General features: G+C 60.6%; 1 protein-coding gene across 1 annotated transcript; it reads left to right on the top strand.

Annotated features, from left to right (window-relative positions):
- The first annotated feature begins 6,084 nt into the window (after positions 1-6,084).
- On the top strand, positions 6,085-17,499 carry ATXN7L3 (ataxin 7 like 3). Its single transcript, XM_065422700.1, has 12 exons — positions 6,085-6,169; positions 7,603-7,735; positions 11,112-11,283; positions 11,745-11,842; positions 12,708-12,730; positions 13,493-13,538; positions 14,577-14,608; positions 14,911-14,979; positions 15,867-15,910; positions 16,209-16,280; positions 16,948-17,081; positions 17,351-17,499. The coding sequence occupies exons 1-12, from the start codon at positions 6,119-6,121 to the stop codon at positions 17,497-17,499; spliced, it is 1,023 nt and encodes a 340-aa protein (XP_065278772.1). The 5' UTR covers positions 6,085-6,118.
- The last annotated feature ends 2,649 nt before the right edge of the window (positions 17,500-20,148 follow it).

Raw genomic sequence — 20,148 nt, 5'->3', positions numbered from 1 at the left:
TTTTGGAGGAGATTTAAACAAAGGTCTGGCCACTTATGACAATTGAAGTTGCCGTGGGACTTCCTGCAAGGGTCAGGGTGTTAAACCAGAAGCCTGCCCAAATTCCAGAACAGGTGAATGCAATGCACCTGCCGCATTCCCCCTGCATTAGCAATTTAATACGAGAATTGTCATTTCCTACCCTAAACTGTTACACAGAACGGTCATGTGCTGTTAAACCGCAGCCAAGCTCCAACCCGGAGGTGGTTGCATTTCCACAGTAAATGAAATGATTCCTCTGTTTATACCCAGGATCTGGGGGCTGCAAAGGTGTTACTAAGGCCAGAATCTCTGCTCTTGGTGATGATGAGCATGGAGGAAAGAACCCAGCCTGACTCTCAGATCCCAGGGGGAGTTTGCAGAGGTGGCAGTTAGCAAAAGCATCTTTCCATGACAGCTGTGCACCGTGGATCTGGAGGGACTGAGACCCAAACCTGGAACTCGACTTTCAGAATCACTTTTCAGAGCAGAATCACACTTTCTGCTATGGGCTGCCTAGCAACAGTTGCTAGGGTAGGACCAGCTTCCACTGGTACAGAATTAGCCTGCTGAGTGTCTGGCTGCCCCCAGAGTCTGTGCTCAGGGGAGGCCCAAGGCTGGAAGAACAAAGGCATCTGCAGATCAGGAATGAGGGACCACAGCTGAGCTGGGTGGGAAGCAGGACTGGAATTGTGGGGCGCTGTAGGTCACCGCTACCGAAGAGTTTCTACCAGTTCCTCACTTTCCTGAGCACTGAATTTCTCCTCCCCTGATGGTGGGCAGCTCCTGGGGGAGATCTCGCTTGGATGAAGTGCAGCTGAGCTGTCTCTGGGCACTAAGGTGAGGCTGCTCATGTGCGAAAAGTGGAATCAGCCCTGCTAAGTGGTGGAAGAGGTGAACCTTCAAAGGAGGGTCCAATCCCTGCGGTAAAGTGTACCTTGCCCTGCCTGCTGGTTGCTCAGCATGCACCAGGGGCCAGCTTCCCCCTGGCCCTGCCTCTTATCCAGTCCTCTGCAGTAGTGCAAAAAGAGCATGAAACACTGGAGTAGGATGGTAGCATTTCCCACCAGTAGTGCACTGAGGTAAATGACTGCAGATGGTGCAGGGCAGTGCAGAATCGGGCCCCAGGCATTTATTATCCATTATAAAAGTACTAGGACAAGTTACTTGTCCTAGCCCACTGTAACTTACAATGGTCAATGGTGTCATTGAAGTTCTCCTGCCCACCTTGTTAGAGCCACCAAGAACTCTTACCCGGCAAGGTGAATGAAACCGTGTGTCTGTTATACAGGGAGTTTGGTGCTTGCTTTTTGCAGGGGTGCTGGGAGGGGAGGACCCAGCAAAGAGAGATCTCACTGTTAGCCCGGAAGACCCAGCAGCAGCAGAGTTGGTTAGAAGGGTGTGTGCCTTTTCCAGGGGGAGACTGGAAGGGGGGGGGGATCCCTTGGAGAGGGGGGCAGGCAAATTGGTTTTAGGAGGATCCCCCAGGAGGTAACGAGGCTGACATGGGGAAAAGGGATACCCTGAGGAGGGGAAGTCGGCAGCCTGGTAGGAGAGGGAGGACACAGACAAATGGGGAGAGGGGCTGCAGGCATGTTGAGGGGATGGAACGGGGCAAGAAGGCAGTATATGGAGGGGGATCCCTGGAGAGTGGGGGGAGCAGGCAGTCAGGTGCGGGGAGGGGGAATCCCTGGGGAGTGGGGGGAGCAGGCAGGTGCGGGGAGGGGGATCCCTGGAGAGTGGGGGGAGCAGGCAGTCAGGTGCGGGGAGGGGGGATCCCTGGGGAGGGGGGGGGGAGCAGGCAGTTAGGTGCGGGAGGGGGGATCCCTGGGGAGTGGGGGGAGCAGGCAGTCAGGTGCGGGAGGGGGGATCCCTGGGGAGTGGGGGGAGCAGGCAGTCAGGTGCGGGAGGGGGGATCCCTGGGGAGTGGGGGGAGCAGGCAGTCAGGTGCGGGAGGGGGGATCCCTGGGGAGTGGGGGGAGCAGGCAGTTAGGTGGGGGGAGCAGGCAGTCAGGTGTGGGGAGGGGGGATCCCTGGGGAGTGGGGGGAGCAGGCAGTCAGGTGCGGGGAGGGGGATCCCGGGAGGAGGGAGGAGCAGGCAGCCCCGCCCCCACGGCCCCTTTGTGCGCTGCCCGCTCCGAGCCCCTCCTCCTCCTTCCCTGGAATCCTCTGACACTCTCCGCCTTGCAACAATGTAGCCAGCTCTGCGCGGCGCACAGCAGCGTGAAAAAGGTGCCGGCTGCGCTCATTGGCTGCCGGCTCACGGCCTCGCCCGCCCATTGGCGGCCGAGCCCCGCCTCCGCCTCGGCCTAGCAGCGTAGGTTGAGCCTCCTGGCAAAAGCCGCCCCCTTCCCCCCCAGCGCCTGCAAATGCTGCTGCTGCCGCCCGGGCGGAGGGCGCGCTAGGGCCGGGGCCGCCGCGGCTGCTGCAGGGCCGGGCTGAGTGCCCCCCTCCCAGCCTGCTCGGCTGCCCCCCGGCCGGGGAGCGAGGGGGCCATGGCCGGGGCTGCCGCCCGCTGAATGTGCCCGGGGAGGCGCCGCCGGGCATGGGGAGCCGGGAGCGGGGCGGGCGCTGCTGCTAGCGGGGAGCGACCCCCCCACCTTCCCTCCCTCCCCGCGTCTTCCGCACAGCCGGGGTGAGTAGCCGGGGGAGGGGCTTGGGGGGAGGAGGAAGTGGGGGAGGGGCAGGCGGAGGGGGAGGGGGGAGGAGATCGGCTGGCTGGGAGGACCGGAGTAGCGGGGTGACTGGGTAGGAGCTCAGTGGGGGAGAGACTCACCCGGGGCGGGGGGCTGTGGGGCACATGGAGAGGGGAGTGAATGGGGGCTGGGCAGGTCAGGGGGGGCGGGGGCTGGGCAGGTCAGGGGGGGCGGGGGCTGGGCCTTTACCTGACACATGCTGGTCTGGGGGGGGCACACTCCAGAGCCAGCCTCTGATGAGAGCGGAAGCCAATTTTGGCTGGGGGGGGCTCCTCAGAGAGGGGCCACGCAGCATCCGCCCCAGTGTGTCAGCAGCTCTGAATCGTGGGGTGCGGGCCCGATCCTGCTTGGCAGCAGCCTCCGCCTACTGGGATCTGGCTCCCTGGCTTCAGAGGGGTCTTGGGAGGGGCAGGGTGAGAGGGGCAGGACCGTGGTGCCAGCTCAGTGTCTCGCTTCCTTTTGTTAAGCGAATCAAGCTTTGGAGGCGCCTGGTGTTAAGAGGCTGCTGCTAACAATAGGCGGCTAGGGAGAGCCCCAAACTGTTGGCAGACCCTGGTCTGTTCTTTGTACCCATCCCCCTGTGTCCACAAGCCGCTCCCTGCTCTCCAAGGGGGCTGCACTGGGAGAGATGCACAGTGGGGCTTATAAAGGGAAGAAGCCAGTTTTGAAATCGGTATTTCCTCTTTCTGACTTGAAGGTGGGAGCTCTGCCCCGCCACAAGCCCCGAGAGTGCAGGAAATCTAGGGCCCCCAGGGGGCTGCTTCTGGAACCCCTGCAAGGTGGGGTAGGGACCTCCGCAGGCCTCTTTCCTCTCTGCGCCATCCTATCCTGCCATTGGCATGATGCAGAAGCTGGCAATATGGCTCCTAACTGGATGGCTCGGTTATTTACTGGGTGTGTGCAAGGGGGGGGCGGAGAGGTGTAGTTCCCCAGGCTGCCCTCTTTTAATATCCGATCCATTTATCTCACACACACACACAGCTGCTTAACACCTGTCAAACTCCTATGATCTCAGGTGCATCTGTTCCTGGGGAAGGTGATGCAGCAGAATTGCTTCTTGTTGATGTGGGAAGCCAGGGGGCCTCCTGCCATGCATGATTATTCCAAAGCGGGGTGGGGGGAGAGGCAGATCAATGTTGACTTTTCCCAAAAGCCGGGAACACCCTGACTTCCCTTCGATGCCTCTGCCCCATGGCTCTTGCAGGGGGTGCAGACTCAGGAAGGGGCTAACAGAGCAGGGGCAGCAGCGCGGGCCCCTGGCAGTGCCTTCTCCTGCCTAGCTGAGTTTACTCCAGCAGACAGAGATGCCCTCTGCTGCGGGTGCCCCAGTGGGGGAGGGAGCTGTTGGCAGGGCTGCTGGTGCGGAAAGGTGGAAGGAGCGCCCTGTTCTCCACGATGAGGCTGTCTCACGGCGAGTCACGGCCTGCTGCTGCTGCTTTGGTCCCGGCTCTGCAGGCTAAGGTGCCGTGTCCTGGCGCAGGGCCCGAGTACTGTGGTCTCTCTCCTTGCTCCGCTTTGCCTTCGCCGCCGTGTCAGGATTGTTGTTTTCCTAGGCTGGGGCTCCGCTTGCCTGGGAGAGGCACTGTTTATCTGAACTGGCCTCGGGGAGAGGCTGCGTTTCTAGCTAATGAAACACCAGAGCTCTGTGACTCCACCAGCCCGCTGACCTGAGGCTTGGCATCTCGGGATGATTGACTTGGGTGTCACGCTTGGAGCTGTGTTTTGGGGTCCTATTATTTCTTTGTATTACAGTCGTGCTTAGAGACCCCGACTGAGACCAGGGCCTGAGGGGCTGTAGGTACACAGATTATCCCTGCAGCATGGTCCAGTGGGTAGAGCACTGGGCTGGGACTCAGGAGACCTGGTTTCTGTTCCTGGCCTGCTGGGTGACTTCAGGCAAGTCACTTTGCCGCTCTGTGCCTCAGTTTCCCCATCTGAAAAACGGGGAGAATGATACTGACCTTTGAACTCTACTGTTCGGAGGTGAGTGGTGGTGGTGGTAGCATTAATAAAAAGCTCGCGGGGCAAATAGACAAGACAGACAAAGGGTGGGAGGGGAAACAGACGCAGAGGAGAAGTGACTTGCCCAAGGTGGCTCAGCAGTGGCAGAGCTGGGACTAGAACTGGTCTGAGTCCCACTCCAGCGCCCTGGGTGCTGCTGGGCCGTGCTGTCTGTCCAGTACATCCCCTAACCCATGGCTTGGAGGAAGAGGTGATGGTGATTTAGGGACTGGAGAAAACACCTGCTGTGAAATAGTTGCCTGCCTGACAGGTGAAATGCTGTTAATCGCTTTACAAATGAGAGGGGCTGAGTTCGTCTTGCACGAGGGGGGGGTGCCTCACATCCCTCCACTCCCCGCCCTCGCGCTCCCTGCCAAGTTCTTTGTCTGCTGCCCTGTCATCCCCCTCTATTTTGGGGGCTCCCTGTAACCCCCCCACCTCCTCCCTCATGCCAGGGACTGTCCCCCCCATTCCCTCCTCCGTGGGGCCCCCCCCTCAATTATTCCTCTATTTCCTATCTGGGCGGGAAGGGTGTCCATGCTAACCTCTATTGAGAGGATGGGCAGAGCTCACCTGGGGTGCTGGAATGTGTTAATGGCTGCCATCTGCCGGTGCTTTGATCTATAGACAGTTACAGACCTGGTGGAAGCTGACTGTCCCCTGTTTTGCCCCTTCCAGTTGGCCTATTTTTCACCAAAATCCATAGGGGTCTGCCTACTGATGCCAAGGAGAACCGGGGCTCTGGCATCATTTTCGCAGGCCTTCCAAAAGGAGGCGGGTCCGTTCGGTGAGCAGCTCTCGTTTCCAGGACAAGCTCTTCGTGAACCAGAACTGCTTCACGAAGCGTTGGTGTCCGTTGCTTTCAGGCCACTGTGCCAGTCTGCCCATTGCCTAGCAAGGCGGGGGTCTGGTCAGAGAAATAAATAATAACGCTAGCAGACCCCGCTTTCCTTACAATTGTACCCAGCCCTCCCATTACAGCCCCTTGCATCAGAACCGGCTGCACTGGTTGGCGACCCCGGCGCCCTCTGACTAGCACGTGGGGCTGGTTTGGAACGGTCCAAACGTGGTTGTGGGCGGAGGTGTGCCCTGTCGGGATGCGGGCACTGGCCGTGCACCGGTGCCGGGAAACGGAGCCTCCTGTGCCCCCTGTTTGTGGGTCGCTCATCTAGTCCGTCTGTCCCCCTCTGGCCAGCGCAGGGTTGTCTCTGTGGTATGTTCTCAAATGACCCGCTGGATGGGGCTTCCCTGCGTGGCCGAATGGGCAGAGGGCGCTCTCGAGTGGGTTTGGATGGTGATCTTAAGCGCTGACTTTAGTTTCTCCGCTTCTTGTCCATGCAGCGGCCTCCCAGCCTGGCCTGGGCTATGTGCGTTCAAAGCGTCTTCTCCACTAGCGTTTGCAAATGAAAATGGAGGAAATGTCTTTGTCTGGCCTGGATAACAGCAAGCTGGAGGTAAGCGGGAGTGAGCCGGGACCTGCAGGACTCCAGAGAGCCACTTTCCCTTGGCGAATCCTTCCCACCATCCTGACTCAGGATTTAATGAGCCCGTTTTCCTCTGCGCAGAATTGTCCGTGCAGCAGGGCAGATCTGCCGGCTGATCAGGGAGCAAGGCGTGTCTTTGCCACTCCTCTCAGCCCTGCAGAGCCAACAGGATTCCAGGCTGCGTTAGCCACAGCTGCACGGATGCAACCCCGGGGATGCAAGGGATGGCGGCGGGGGTAGAATTTATTACTGGGGGTGATGCTGGGAAGAGCCAAGCCTGACTCATGGGTCCTGAAATGCCAGGAATGTGGATTCCTATAGTGCTGGCCTTTGACCCCTGTATGGTGCACCCAAGGGGAGGGATGTGGCGAATCGCTGGGAAACCAATGACGCTGAGTTGGAGGGAACGCCAGTGAAACTGAATTCCGGAGCTTGCCTAGGGAAGGTGAAAGAATGGGCCCACAGCTTTACACGTGCGCCCAGGGCTGTCCTGGGGAAAGTCCTGTTGGCTTGTTGGAGGGGGGGCAGCCTGCTGGATTCCTATGGAGAGGAGGGACCCCTCTTTCAGGGTGCAGGCGTGGAGTCTCTCTCCTTCCTTGAAGTGTTAGTGAGGAAGCAGCCATGTGTCCAGTTCTAACTGGAAGCCACGGATGGGGGTGGGGGCGCGAGAATCCACCTCATTGGGCCCCCGATTCTGCCCGTCCTGAGCAGACCCCTCTGGGAGGGGAAGAGTCTGGGTTTGCAGCGGGACGTGGGTACATCCAGACCGCGCGACTTCATCCCAGGACGAGGAAGATCGAGGCAGAAGGCTGCTGTCTTGTGGGGAGAGCTGGGAGCTACGAGACTTCCTAGGGTAGCTCCTCTGCGCCTGCTTCTGCCCCTTCTGTTGCCTTCTGGGGGAAGAGAGCAGGGAAAGCTCCCTGATCCCAGACTCTTCGCTCTCTTCCCCCCCCCCCCCATACCTCCGTGGCTGGGGGTAAAGCGGCGACAGCCTCGGGTGGGAGACCACATGCAGCTGGGCCCTGCGTAGCCACCAGTGGGCACCTGCTCCAGCATTGTGGCGTTTGCTGGGACGGGCAGGAAACACGCTCAGGAAAGGTGGCAGCAGTTGCGCTGGGATACAGTGCAAGGGGAGAGGGTGTGAGTGGGGGGCAGTGGGGAGGGGGCACCGATTCTTTGCAAGGGTGGTGGCGGTGACATCTGCACCAAGCTCTAGGAACAATCTTGGAACTTCCATTCAAACCCACGGCGCAGCGATGGCCACTAAAATCAGCCATTGTCCTGCTGTGGTATTTCCTGTTCCGGGCCTGGGCTGTTGAAAATGGCAGGGGGGTAATTTCACCTGGTGGGCTGCAATCGGGTCTCCCTCCCCGCGGCTTCTCACCGGCTCTGTTGGGCCCCAGGCCATCGCTCACGAGATTTACTCGGACCTGGTCGAAGACGCCTGCCTGGGTCTCTGCTTCGAGGTGCATCGGGCAGTCAAGTGTGGTTACTTCTTCCTGGACGACACGGACCCCGACAGCATGAAGGATTTCGGTGAGTTCCCTCGAGGGCCCCTTTCCTGCTCCCTTCCCCCTCCTCTGACTTAAGGGGGGCAGAACCGGCAGGAGCGTTCTAGGAGGATTTAAAGGGACAGGCCAACTTGGCTCTTTAGAAATGGCGAATGGAAAGCCGGGATCCGGTTTCTGATGAGGCCCCTTCAGATAGCAAAGCCTGATGCTTCCAGAAATGCCCTTGAAGGCCACTTTGAGTCTGGTCTGCTCCCCCGTTGAGCTTTGAAAGGGAGACACGGTGCTACAGTAGCTACCCAGCGACAGGGTAAACTGGCCAGACACGCAGTGCAGGTCCACGCGCGGAGTGAGTGAACTTGAAACCCAGTCGGGATACAGGGAACCATCCTGGATCAGATCAATGGTCCGTCTAGACCAGTGGCTCGCCACCTTTCCAAACTGCTGGGCCCCTTTCAGGAGTCCGCTTTGTCTTGCATACAAAAGTGTCACAGCCTCTAGTACTGTAAAATTGCCGCCTTCCTCAAATTTATCTTATAATTATCAAATACATCAACTGGAATATAAATACTGTCCTTACGTTTCAGTGTATAGCGAGCAGTATTAAACAAGTCATCGTCTGTATAAAATTGTAGTTTGTACTGACTTCGCTAGTGCTTTGTATGTAGCCTGTTGTAAAACTAGGCAAATATCCAAGTGAGTTAATGTACCCCCTGGAAGACCCTTGCGTACCCCGGTTGAGAACCACTGATCGTCCAGTCTCCTGTCCCTGACATTGGCCAGCACCAGCTGCTTCAGAGGAAGATGCAAGAAACTCCACAGTTAGGGAATAACCTGCCCATGGGGAAAATGTTTTCCTGGCCCTGTTCACTGGAGGCTGCTTTCTGCCCTGGAGCCGGAGGCTTGTCCTTTAATCCTTGTTTTCCTCCAACTCCTCTGAGTTAGGCCTTGGCTAAGCATAGGAATTGTACCACTTGCACGAGACGCTCAAGGGGCTGCGGCCTCCCTCGTCTGCGTGCAGCGATCCCGGTGTAAAGCTGCCGTAGGTGGGTGTAGCTGCTCTGGTTCGGGAAGGGGAGGAAGCTGTGCGGGCAGTTTCACGGTCTCCGCACCAGGGCTTGCACTAGGCTGGTTAGCATTTGCACGCCGTGGTTGGATCCGTACAAAACCTGTGAGTTGCTCAGGCGGCGGAGTGGCCTTCGGGATGTGGTGTCGTCAGAGAAAGGCAGCGGTTTTCAAACCTCTGGGGTCCCTCTAAGCCAGAGGGGGGCAAACTACGGCCCGCGGGATCGTCCTGCCCGGCCCTTGAGCTCCCGGCCAGGGAGGCTAGCCCCCGCCCCTCCCCTGCTGTCCCCCCGCCACCGCGCGGGCAGCGCCCTGGGCGGCGGGGTTGCGCGCTCCTGCCAAGCAGAGCGGCAGCATGTCTATCTCTGGACGGCCTGGCTGCCAGACATGCTGCTCTGAGCAGCATGGTAAGGGGGCTGGGGGGTTCCGGGGGGCAGTCAGGGGACAGGGAACAGGGGGCGGTTGGATGGGGCGGAGGTTCAGGGGGCGGTCAGGGGAAGGGGAACTAGGGGGGTTGGATAAGTGTGGGAGTCCTGGAGGGGGGGCTGTCAGGGGGCGGGGGTGTGGATAGGGGTCAGGAGACTGGGAACGGGGGGGTTGGATAGGCATGGGGTCCCAGGGGGCCTGTCAGGGTGGGGTGTGAATAGCGGTTGGGGCAGTCAGGGGACTGGGAGCAGAGGGGTTGGATAGGGGGTGGGGTCCCGGGGGGGCGGTTAGAGGACAAGGAGCGGGGGGGTTGGATGGGCTGAGGGTTCTGAGGGGGGGCAGGAACTGGGAGGGGTGGCTAGGGGGCGGGGGCCAGGCTGTTTGGGGAGGCACAGCCATCCTTACCTGGCCCTCCATACAGTTTTGCAATCCCAATGTGGCCCTCGGGCCAAAAAGTCGTGCATTGCAGCTGTTCCAGGCAGCTGCATGGCTCGGTTGATCAGCGCACTCGCTTCCTGGGTTCCATGCCACAGAGCGATGGGCCCCGGGGGGGATCCCAAAGAAATCTGCCCGTCTTCACTGACCGCGTTTAAAAAGCGTGACGTGTTTGCAGTCAGGTTGGGCTCCTGCGCCGGTCCCTCTTCCTGACGTGAAGTGAGAAACCGGTTTAAAGAGAAATTCCCAAGTGTGCCACTTCATATTGGGTTATGCAGAAACCTTAACACGCTCAACCCACTCGGGGGGGCTTGGTTTGGGTAGCGAAGGGTCAGACAATAGAAATGTATCTAAACCTCAGACTTGGCCTTTCCGTGAAACTTTCATTTGCCTGACAAAATCTAGGGCAAAGTCACCTGGAGGCATCAATACACGCATGGCGTTGGCTGTGCTAATAGGATCTGTCTCTCTTGGGGGCGGGGGGGGGGGGGGGGGGGCTCTTGCAGGACAGCAGGAGAACCTCCACTTCTGTAGCCTCAAATTGGGGGGGGGGGGCGCTGTCTGGGGACTGGCTTTTAAACTGACCTTGTTAGTGAGGGTGGAAGGGGAGTTTTTATTGTAATCAGAAAAGCGACTGTGTAAAAACAGCCCCTTCTCAGCACACGGCTCCTTGGGGCCCCAGCTACTGATGTTACTGAAACAAACGACAAGTTTTCCCCTGCGACTGCCGCAGGAGAGGGAGCTGGAGTGGATTCGGCCACCCTATTGCTATGTATCCGTATTCGCGTACAAGCCCCGACCGAGCTTGGGCTCTGGAGTAGCGCTTTTCCAGTCGGGCTTCGGGGGCCCCCTCTTGCCTCGGTTTCCCCTCCCTCCCCATTTAATCTTGGGAGGCTGGTTTCTGCCAAGGAGCTCTGGAGGGTTACTCAGCCTAGCCAGGCCTTTCTACTAGCCCTTTCCTGGCTGTTCTTCCCGCGCACACTCACAAGGCTGCCCTGGTCTCCCTCGGCAGGCCTTGCTGGTCATCACCTGCTCCCCATCCTGAGGCCCTTGCATTTATCCTGGGAAGCTGGGCTATGCCTAGCATGCATGTGGCAGAGCCCCACCCCCTTAGAGGGCCAGCTCATCCTGCGACCGGCCCCGATGGTGCCAGGTGCTGTACGTATTCCCAGTTCCCAGGTGGAGTTGGAAGCCTGGATGCCTAGAGATATCAAACTTGCTCTGTGTCCTGAGTCTGCTCCGAGTCCGTGGGAGCAGGGGGCTCTCGGTATCTCCCCAGGGCCGGGTGCTGGCTTGCTGTTGAGGCGGGTGAAAGTTGGGCTGTCGTGGAGACTCTCCGAGCAAGCTGGAGCATTGTGTGGCTGGAGTGAGGGCTCAGGGACTTGACGGTGGACACTACTGGGCCCCCCCCGCGGAGGTGGTCTGTGCCTGCCCCATGGCACCAGAAGGGCTGACGCTTGTGCCCCCCTCTTTCTCAGAAATCGTGGACCAGCCCGGCGTGGATATCTTCGGCCAGGTCTATAACCAGTGGAAGAACAAGGAGTGCGTGTGTCCCAACTGCAGCCGTAGCATCGCTGCCTCCCGCTTCGCCCCCCACCTGGAGAAGTGCCTGGGGATGGGCCGGAACAGCAGCCGGATAGCCAACAGGAGGTGAGGGCGGGCGGGGGCTTGGAGCAGCGGCTGCCGATCACAGAGCCCTTGGTGGCCACAGACCGGACCGCAAAGGGGTCACGGACACCGAGCCCGCACGTATCCCCACTCGGGGAAACCGAGGCCTAGGGAACCTTAGCAGGGCCTTCTGGGTTCTACACCCAGTTCTGCCACAGACTCACCAGGAGTCCTGACTTAACCACTAGGCCACCCTCCCTTCTCTGAGCTGGGAACAAAACTCGAGTCTCGATCCTCTTCATTTGCGAACTGCTGGCCCCCGCCCCCCTCCCAGAATCAGGAACAGAACCCAGGAGTCCTGACGCCTATTTCCCTAATTGCAATTCACATAGTTTTTTGTAAAACCTTAAAATTTTTGAAACCGCCATGCACTGTATTTAGCTGAGCGCCCTCACGTCTGTTTCTCTAACACCCCTCCTCTCTCTCTCCCCCCCCCCCCCCAGGATCGCTAGCAGCAACAACATGAACAAATCCGAGAGCGACCAAGAGGACAACGATGACATCAACGATAACGACTGGTCCTACGGCTCCGAGAAGAAAGGTAGCGGGGCTGAGGGTGGAGGTGGGGGGCGAGTGGGTGGGAGGGTCCGCCTTTGTGCAGTAAGGGGCTGGATCACCCCGCCCCTGACACCCAGTGGGCTGGGCTGTGACAGACCTCCCCGGGGAGCCATGTTGAAGGGCAGTGTGAGAGGTAATGGGGTTCCTACCCCCCATACCTTAAGCCTGGCAGCCCCACTGAAGGGCCTGCCCGTGACTTGCTCATCAGTGGGGCAGACGTTGGTCCCAGCCCCTCGTGCCCAAGGTCACAGGGTGGGGTCTGGAGCAGAGCCAGGAAGTGATCCCCAATCTCCTGAGTCCCAGCCCAGAGCCGCGACCACAAACCTGTCTTGCTTCAACATGGGGGGCTGGGAAATAATCTCGCATAGCTCCTCGCTTGGGGGTGGTCTTGGTGCGGCCTCTTTCCGGTGCCCCCCTGGCTGTGCGTTCTGTCCCCTGCACCCCAGCCCGTCTCTGCCGGTTACCCAACATCCTTGGGCCGCCGGCTGAGCTGGGGAGTCTGTTGGCCACGTGGACACCAGGCCGAGAGGCGCATTAAGCACCTGGCAGAGTGAGAGAGTCTGTGGCTGCGTTTCGTGCCCCTCGGGAGCCGCCTAGCCCGGCTGCGGCAGGGTGGTGGTGTGGGCCGGCGCCGAAAGGGTTAAAGCAAAGCAGCGTGGGGTTTGGCTTTCGGTCCCTTCTGGCCATCCTGTCCCATCCCCATTTCCCTCCCCGCTCAGACGGACCTGGGCCTTTTCAGCCTGGCTCTCCTGCCCCTGGAGGGGACGGGCTCCGAGGTTGGTTTGGATGTTGTGATGGGGGGCACTGTTAAGGCTAAAGAACAGTATTCCTTTCTCCTCCCTTCCTAGCAAAGAAGAGGAAATCCGACAAGGTACGTGCTGTGTGGGTGAGGGGATGTAGGGTGGGGGGGAGGAGAACCAGCAGCTGTGAGCTCTGGGACGCAGGCTGACATCAGGTGCGTGAGGTCTGCAGGGTACATACTGGCAGCGGGGCAAGGGAAGGTTGGCCCGGGAGCATGGTCCTGCCCTGATCTGCATGCCCCATGGTGTCTCTAGTGCCCATTGTGGGCGCAGGGAGCGGCCGGCACGTCAGTTCATTGCTCACTGGGGGGTGGGGGGGATGCCATGCTCCGTTTGCCGCATCAGGGAGCGAGACTTTCTGTATGCGCTGCCCCAGCACTTTCTGCTACGGCGGCCAGGGCCAGTTCCCTGCCCGGGCTGCACTGCGAGGCTCCCACGAACGTTCCTGGTGAGTGCCATGTTTGCACGGCTGGCTCTGTCGACTCCCGCTAGTCTGTCAGGGGGGAGAGGTCAGTGCAGGGCGGGGAAGAGGGATCAGTGGGATAAATGGGCGGGTGAGTTGCAGCCTAGTTCCTAGAGAGTGAAGGAAGCCGTCAGGGGTGTGAGGACACAGCAGCTCTGTTCGGGGGGGAAGCCCCTGGCATCAACAGGTGGCTCGCTGGCCCCTTTAGTTCTGGTCCCAGGTGAGTGTGTTCCCTTGAATAACCAGGGTGAGGGTTGTGGGTGTGAATGACCAGATCCCAGGGGCTAGGCAGGGAAGGGGATGGCCAAGGTGCATTCAGACCCCGCTTCATTCTTCCTCTTCCCCAAAGTGTCTGTGTCTCTTATTCCAGAACCCCAACTCGCCCCGGAGATCGAAATCCTTAAAACACAAAAATGGTAAGTGGCTCGGGGGCGGGGCACCTTGGTGAGGGGGCGGGGCTTAGGCCAGCTGGGACTGGCGCTCCCCACTGCCTCTGGGAACAGGCCTGATGTCTCTGCGGGGTGGCCAAGCCCTGCCGTGACAGCGACAGTGCGGCAGGCGGGACCTGATGCTGGCCTGAGCCGCGCGGCAGGGCAACCACAATGTCCTGGGGAAGCCTGGGACGTGCGATGCTGGAAGGGGGAGCAGTACCAGGGCAGGGCATTAGCCTGCAGCAGGCATTCCTTGGGGCGAGCCGGCTCCTCACCTGTACCCCAAGAGAATACATTGTGTGGGTCTGGTTCTGGGCCGCGGAGCTGCTGCCTGGACTCCTGGGGAGCCCCAGCACAGTCTGCCCCTTTCTCTGCTCCATGTCCCACCCCCCCCGTGGGTCACCGGGGTCTGGGGCTCCCCACCGGAGAAGCGGAGCTGCCCCTGAACCGTGGGCATGTGGGGTTGCAATGGACTCTGGAGGCTGCCGGCAGTTCCAGGGTACCCCGTGCTCACGCCCAGGGCGGGGGGCTCGAGATGACTGCTGTCTTGAGCTCCTCTTCAAGGAAAGGGGGGGGGGGCAGGGGTTCCTGCTGCCCCACACCTCTCCCAGCCTTTCCCGAATGCCCCCGCTGCCTTTTTCCTGCCATGCCCAGCTGCAGGCTCTGCCGTTGCTCACTCCGCCATTCCCGTCTCCTCCTCTGCATGCTGGGCCCTCCATCCTCCCCTTCCCCCCCAGGCCTCTCTCATGCCCCCTAAACCCGCTTCTCCTGGGAGCCCCTCCCCCCACCCCCACCTGTGCCTGGCTGAGACAGAGGTCCCTGGGGCAGGGACTGGCTTCCTAGCGGCTCCGTCCAGCACCCTGGGGACGCACGCGGGGCTGCCCGAGGAGAGGCTGCTCGGTGGCTCTCCAGGCCCGGGCAGGGAGGGTGGGAGCGTGGCTGGCCTTGGAGTCCCCATCTCTCCCTTCGCCCGAAGTGACAGACGGCCGCGTCCCGTGTCTCACCATCTCATCCTCTTTTCAGGGGAGCTCAGCGGGAACTCGGATCCCTTTAAGGTGAGTGTAGGTGCGAATCCATGTCGGGAGGGGAGATGGAGGGTGGGGGGGGACAGCATGGCCCAGTGGGTAGAGTGCTGGCCTGTGACTCAGAAGACCTGGATTCTATTCCCGGGTCTGCCACTAGCTTGCTGGGTGACCATGGGCAAGTCCCCTCCCCTCCCTGTGCCTCAATTCCCCTCCCGCCCTTTGGCTGGTTTACACAGCTCTGGGGCCCTGATCGGGGTTAGGGGCTACAGTGCTCTCACGCTGCACCCCTTACTGTGCTTGTGACACTCGGTCACCCTTGTGTCTCCCTGCAGTACAGCAACTCCTCTGGAATCAACTACGAAACGCTGGGTCCCGAGGAGCTGCGCTCGTTGCTCACCACGGTGGGTAGCCCCTTGGGCCGGAGCTGTACCGACGACGGAAAGGAATCTCGCCCCGCTTGGGAGCCAGGGCTCCGGGGTTCTGTCCCTGCTGACTTGCGTTGTGGCCTGACAGCGCCGCTCTGCTCTCTGCTTGGGGCTTCAGCAGTCCAACTAGCCAGAGAGTGCGGGGAGCATCGCTAGGTTGCTCCGAGACCCCAGAGAGTCCGTTGTCCCTGCTCGGGGAATACAGAGCCCATGAGTTAGGGTCCAGGGAGGTTGTCCGAGTAAAAATCCCCACACCTCCTTCGCCATCCCCAGGAGTTTTTCGCTGGTAGAGCCCCTCGTCTTTAATATCAGCCTGTAGCTAGGAAGCATCTGATAAACTTGCAGCTACATTGCCTGCCCTCAGCTTCCTGACTGCATGGGATGGGGGTCTTGGCTCCTCCAGTGTCTGGAGTCTCCCCAAGCCCTTCCTCTTGGGCACTGCTCCTTTTTCAAAGCTGCCTACCTCCGATGCAGTTGACCTGCCTCTGCAGCAATGAAATTGATGTCTTGCTGCTTACCCCTGCCACTGTTGCCTGCTGGGCTGGGAATAGCAGCAGCAAAACTGACCAGTCTAATTGGTTTCATGCTGCAGCTGCTTGGGGAATACTCTTACCAGCAGCAGCAGAGGCACTAGGGCTGCCCTGCTGCAGACTAGGGAAGACAGGGCTGCATTGAACCATAGATGGAAGGTTGCCCTGGGGAGTGAAATCTTTCAAGCTCTGGGCTGCCCCCGGAACCAGGGGGAACCTTGTGTCTCTGGTTGCCAAGGAAGGTCCCACGTTAAGGGTGTTTGAAAACCACACATAGCAATACCTCTGCGCTGGGACACCTCCGGTTGCTCACCCCGTCTGTTTTCTCTCTAGCAATGTGGGGTGATCTCCGAACACACCAAGAAGATGTGCACCAGGTGAGAGCACTGCCTTGGGTCTCTGTGTCCTACTCAGGGACTCTCCGAAAAGTTTGCTCAGGTCGCTTGGCCTCGCTGCAGCCTGGGACTGCATGGTGGGGGGGGTCGTCTCCTCCTGTCCTAGGAGCAGCTGTTGCTGAGTTACTGGCAAGAATCACCCCCCCACACCCCTCCCCCAAGCATGACTTTCCGGGGTGCAGGGAGGCAGCCCGGGAGCAAGGGTAGGGCTGGAAAGTACAGGGAAGGGGAACAAAAGCCACTGTGTGCTCCAGGCCTCTGAACTCCTGTGTCCCCGCAGGTCTCTGCGCTGCCCCCAGCATACAGACGAGCAGCGGAGGTCAGTCAGGGTCTACCTCCTTGGACCCTCTGCGTAAGTGCGATCAGACACAAGCGGAGCTGAGACGCGCCCGTGGGAGATGGAAAAGGCTCCTCTGGGCCTGCTGCCTCCAGGCCGGGCTATGCAGTGCCAGCTCTCTGCGCCCTGGCGGGCTCGTCTCGAGGAGACGTTGAGCGAGGCCCTGGCGTGGTGTCTCTGGACCTCAGCCGAGTGCAGACAGCAGGGGCAGCCACTCCCCCAGATGAGCCCTTGTTCGGCCCCAGGTCTAGTGGGGACTTTGCCCAGTGCCGTGTGGGTGGCCCTGGGGAATGTCTGTCCCAGGTTGGAGGCAGGTGACTGAGTGTGGGACAGCAGCCCAGGAAGGTGCACGGAGGGGAGAGGTTTTGGAGACTGGCTGGGGGGGGGGGGGGCTCGGTTCCTGGAAGGAGGGAGTCTGTTCCAAGTGGGGGGGGGGGGCAGCAGAAGGCTTGAAGCAGTGTGAGGAGAGAGGAGCTGATTCTGGAGGGCTCTGGGGAGCAGCAGGAGGACCCGAGGGCAGGGCTCTCTGCAGGAGCAGGGCAGGGCTGTGTGGCTCCCTCCCCACCCGGGCCACCTGGACTCTGCTTCCACCACAGGGCTCAGGAGCAGGGTGGGGGGATTGCTGCGTGCGGCTAAGGGATGTGTGGAAGGCTGTGACCCCTCTCCTGTGTGCCCCCCCCAGGTCGCTCCCGGAGGCAGAGGGCAGCGTGGAAAATGAGGGCTTTGACGTGTCGGAGAGCCAGGCCATCATGAGCCGGCTGCAGTGGGACGGCTCCTCGGACATCTCGCCCTCCGACTCGGCCTCCTCGAAAGCGAGTAAGAACTGGGACCCGGGGGTGGGGGTCTCAGCCGGCTGCCGGGGTCCTGGGAGAAGTGCCCTGAGGAATCGGGGCAGCTCCTCGGTCCACCGTGCCCTCGGGAGAGGGGGCAGGCTGCCCTCCCTCCCCCCAGTTAGGAGGAAACCCCTCTGCTTTCCCCCCAACTTGCTCTCCGAGGCTCTGGGGAGTGGTGCTTTTCCCTTTGGTTTGGGGTGGGGGGAACAAGTGGCCCCGCAGCTCACGTTCCCTCTTCTCCCTTCGGCCCAGGTACGAACAACTCGGAGTCGCGTAAAACCAAAAAGAAGAAGCCGCACCTGAGCCTGGTGGGGGGCACGCCGGGGCTCAGCTCCAGCAAGAAGAAGAAACCCAAACCGCCCGCGCCCCCCACCCCCAGCATCTACGACGACATCAACTGAGGGGCGGGGGCGGGCGGCGGCCCCTGCGCCGGGCCTGTCCTGACTCTGATCGCGCCCGGAGGAGCGAAGCGACGCCTCGTACCCCCTGCTCTATTGACTGTGAAGAGAGAGAGCCCATCTCCGGGAATCGGACTGCGCGGGTGCAGGGGGCACCTGTCTCCAGGAGGGGGTGCTGTGGAGCTGGAGGACGTCACTGCCTGCGGGGATTGTGGGGCATGGCTGACATGTCCCTTCCCCCATGTCTATTTATTCTGTGATTTTTACTGGATGTCCAATCATGACTATATGGTGACGTCTGTCGCTTGGCAACACTAGAGCCGGGGGTGTGTGTGGGTGGGGGGGACTGAGCGGATGCCACCCTGGGCCTTGAAGGGAGGCACCGGAGAGGAGGGGTGCGGGAGCCAGGCCATGCCAACCCTGCACCCTCCCTGCCTGCTCTGACTGACGAGCCGAAAAGTCAGGGGATCTGAGGGGAGGAAAAGGCCCCTTCAGAGCCACCTCCTCCAGGGAGTGGGGTGCTGGCCTCTGAGGAGGAGCTGGTACAAGGATCAATGCCAGGGGCCCAGGGCAATACAGGCCTTCCCTTTTACTTCTGTCATGGGACTTCTGGCCGGGCCTTGATTTGGCATTTTGGGGGGGGTGCGTTCCTCCTTCCTTCCGCCCCCAGGTGGGGAGGGGGCTGGCTGGTGCCAGGTCCGCGCGCCAGAGCGGAGGGCGTGATCTGATGTCCCTGCTGTGGTCCGCTCTCCCCGCAGGGCGGTGGCCGTGTGCCAGCCTCGCTCTGTGTGGGTGCTCGCCGGTCGGGCAGGCCCCAGAGCGGGCACCTGTCGGGGCGCTGTGTGAGGACTGCGGGGTTCGGGGAGGGCGGAGGCTGGATGGTAATACACATTCCCGTGGGGTCCCCCTCGGCCGGTTGTACCTCCTGGCATGGGGAAGTGCCCTGGCTGGGCTTGGAGCTGCTTGGCTCCGTGATGTTGCTGGCGCTTGTTCTGCCATCTCTGCCTGGGGGGGCGGGGGGCGAGGCTGCTGTACTGTAGGGGGTGTATACGCCTGCTGTGGGGCAGGGGGTCCCATGGCCGTGCTCTGCCTTGCCTAGTGTTGCCCTGGGACTCCGGTCGTACCCTGTGATTGGAGGGAGCTGCTGGCTGGGTAAATGTTGGGACCCTCCTGCTGCTGCTACAGTGATAAGCGGCAGCTGGGCCCGTGACACAGCCTTGCTGGGCTCTTTGCCGGGCCAGTGTTCTTGCTCGCCGCACGGCACGGGTCTCTGAGCAGCGAGGCTGGTGCTGGAACGATTCACTGCTTTAAAAACAAACTGGGGGGAGGGAGGGATCCCCAACTGGGGGAGAGCTTACTAGCCCCCTCCCCGCCTCCCATCTCCCCTCCCCTTGAGCTTTCGGACGGGACGAGTGCGTGCCCACTGAATCACGTTGCTTGGGCTGGTCTTTGCTAGAGACGAGCCCCTTCCCCTGCACACTCAACGTGCTAAGCGTGGCCCAGGCCCCATTTTCGGGGCAGGACACCCCCCCCACCCCCCCAAGGACACATGGTGCTTCCTGCTGACTTGGAAAATCGAATGCTTCAATTTTCGAGGTGTCTTTATTTTCCTCTCATCCCTGGGTGGCCCCTCTGGGCTTCTGATCTTCCTGGGGCTTCTTGTCACCAGGAACCAGACCCCGAGTGGGCTTCTCCAGTTGGTCTCATGGCTCTCCTGTCTTGTCTTGAATTTTCCATCTCTGCAACTCTCAGCCAGCTGGGCCGTGCCGCCCGTGTGTGCAGAGCAAACCTCCCAGGGAACGGAGACCCGAGCCGGCTGCGTTCATTTCTTCTAGGCCTTTCTGCGATGTGAGCCGGCTGATTTTTTTGCGGTCGGGGGGAAGAAGTCAAGTGGTGGTCGGTTTCTGAGCCTTTTGCTAATGGTGACCAGCGTTGCTGTGGGCCTGCTCGCAGAGAACCTCTCTGGCCTGCAGGTGGCAGCGTCTGTCTGACGCTCCCTGGACGCTTGAGTGTGAGCGCGGCTGCATCCGGATGCCTTGCAGGTCCCATCAGCATCTGAAAACCTCCAGGTTTCTCCTTTGCTTTCCCGTTGGAGCCGTGGCTCTCAGCCAGCCCTCTCATGCGTGCAGCTCTGCGGGGTGCCCTCAATGAAAGGGCAGGAACCCAAAGGCATCCTTTTGAGCAGAGCTTTCATGCCGAGCTAGCGGCTTGGTCACGGTGGGGGCTGCATCTTGATGTTACAGGCCCAGTGCACACCCCTAGATTAAAACCAGGGGGCCACTCTCAGAGAGGGGGAGTGGAGGGAGGCCCCTTTGACACTCAGCAAATGTGTGTGGCACAGGGCCATGTGCCTCGGCTGCAGTCGGAGGCGGCCCGCGGTCTGCATAGGTGCGTGCTTTGCCCATTGTGGTTCTGGTATTGCTACACCTTCCTTCTGTTCCTGCGAAGGGTGGGGGTGTGCAGACCCAGCTTTTCCCATGCAGCTTTTGTCTTGGCTCGCCAGTACAGCCGCCAAGCGCCTGAGGCGCCAATCGGCTGTAAGTGGCCCAGAACGTCTGCTCCAGATTGCCACGGGCCTTGTCATAGAAAGGTGAAAATGGCTAAACCCCGATCAGCGGCTCTGCTGGCTGGCAAATATGAACGGAGTCCCGT

This window comes from Emys orbicularis, chromosome 25 (assembly GCF_028017835.1).
Source record: "Emys orbicularis isolate rEmyOrb1 chromosome 25, rEmyOrb1.hap1, whole genome shotgun sequence".
Lineage (NCBI taxonomy): Eukaryota > Metazoa > Chordata > Testudines > Emydidae > Emys > Emys orbicularis.
The sequence above is the reverse complement of the archived record's forward strand: the minus strand, read 5'-3'. Positions and strand labels throughout refer to the sequence as shown.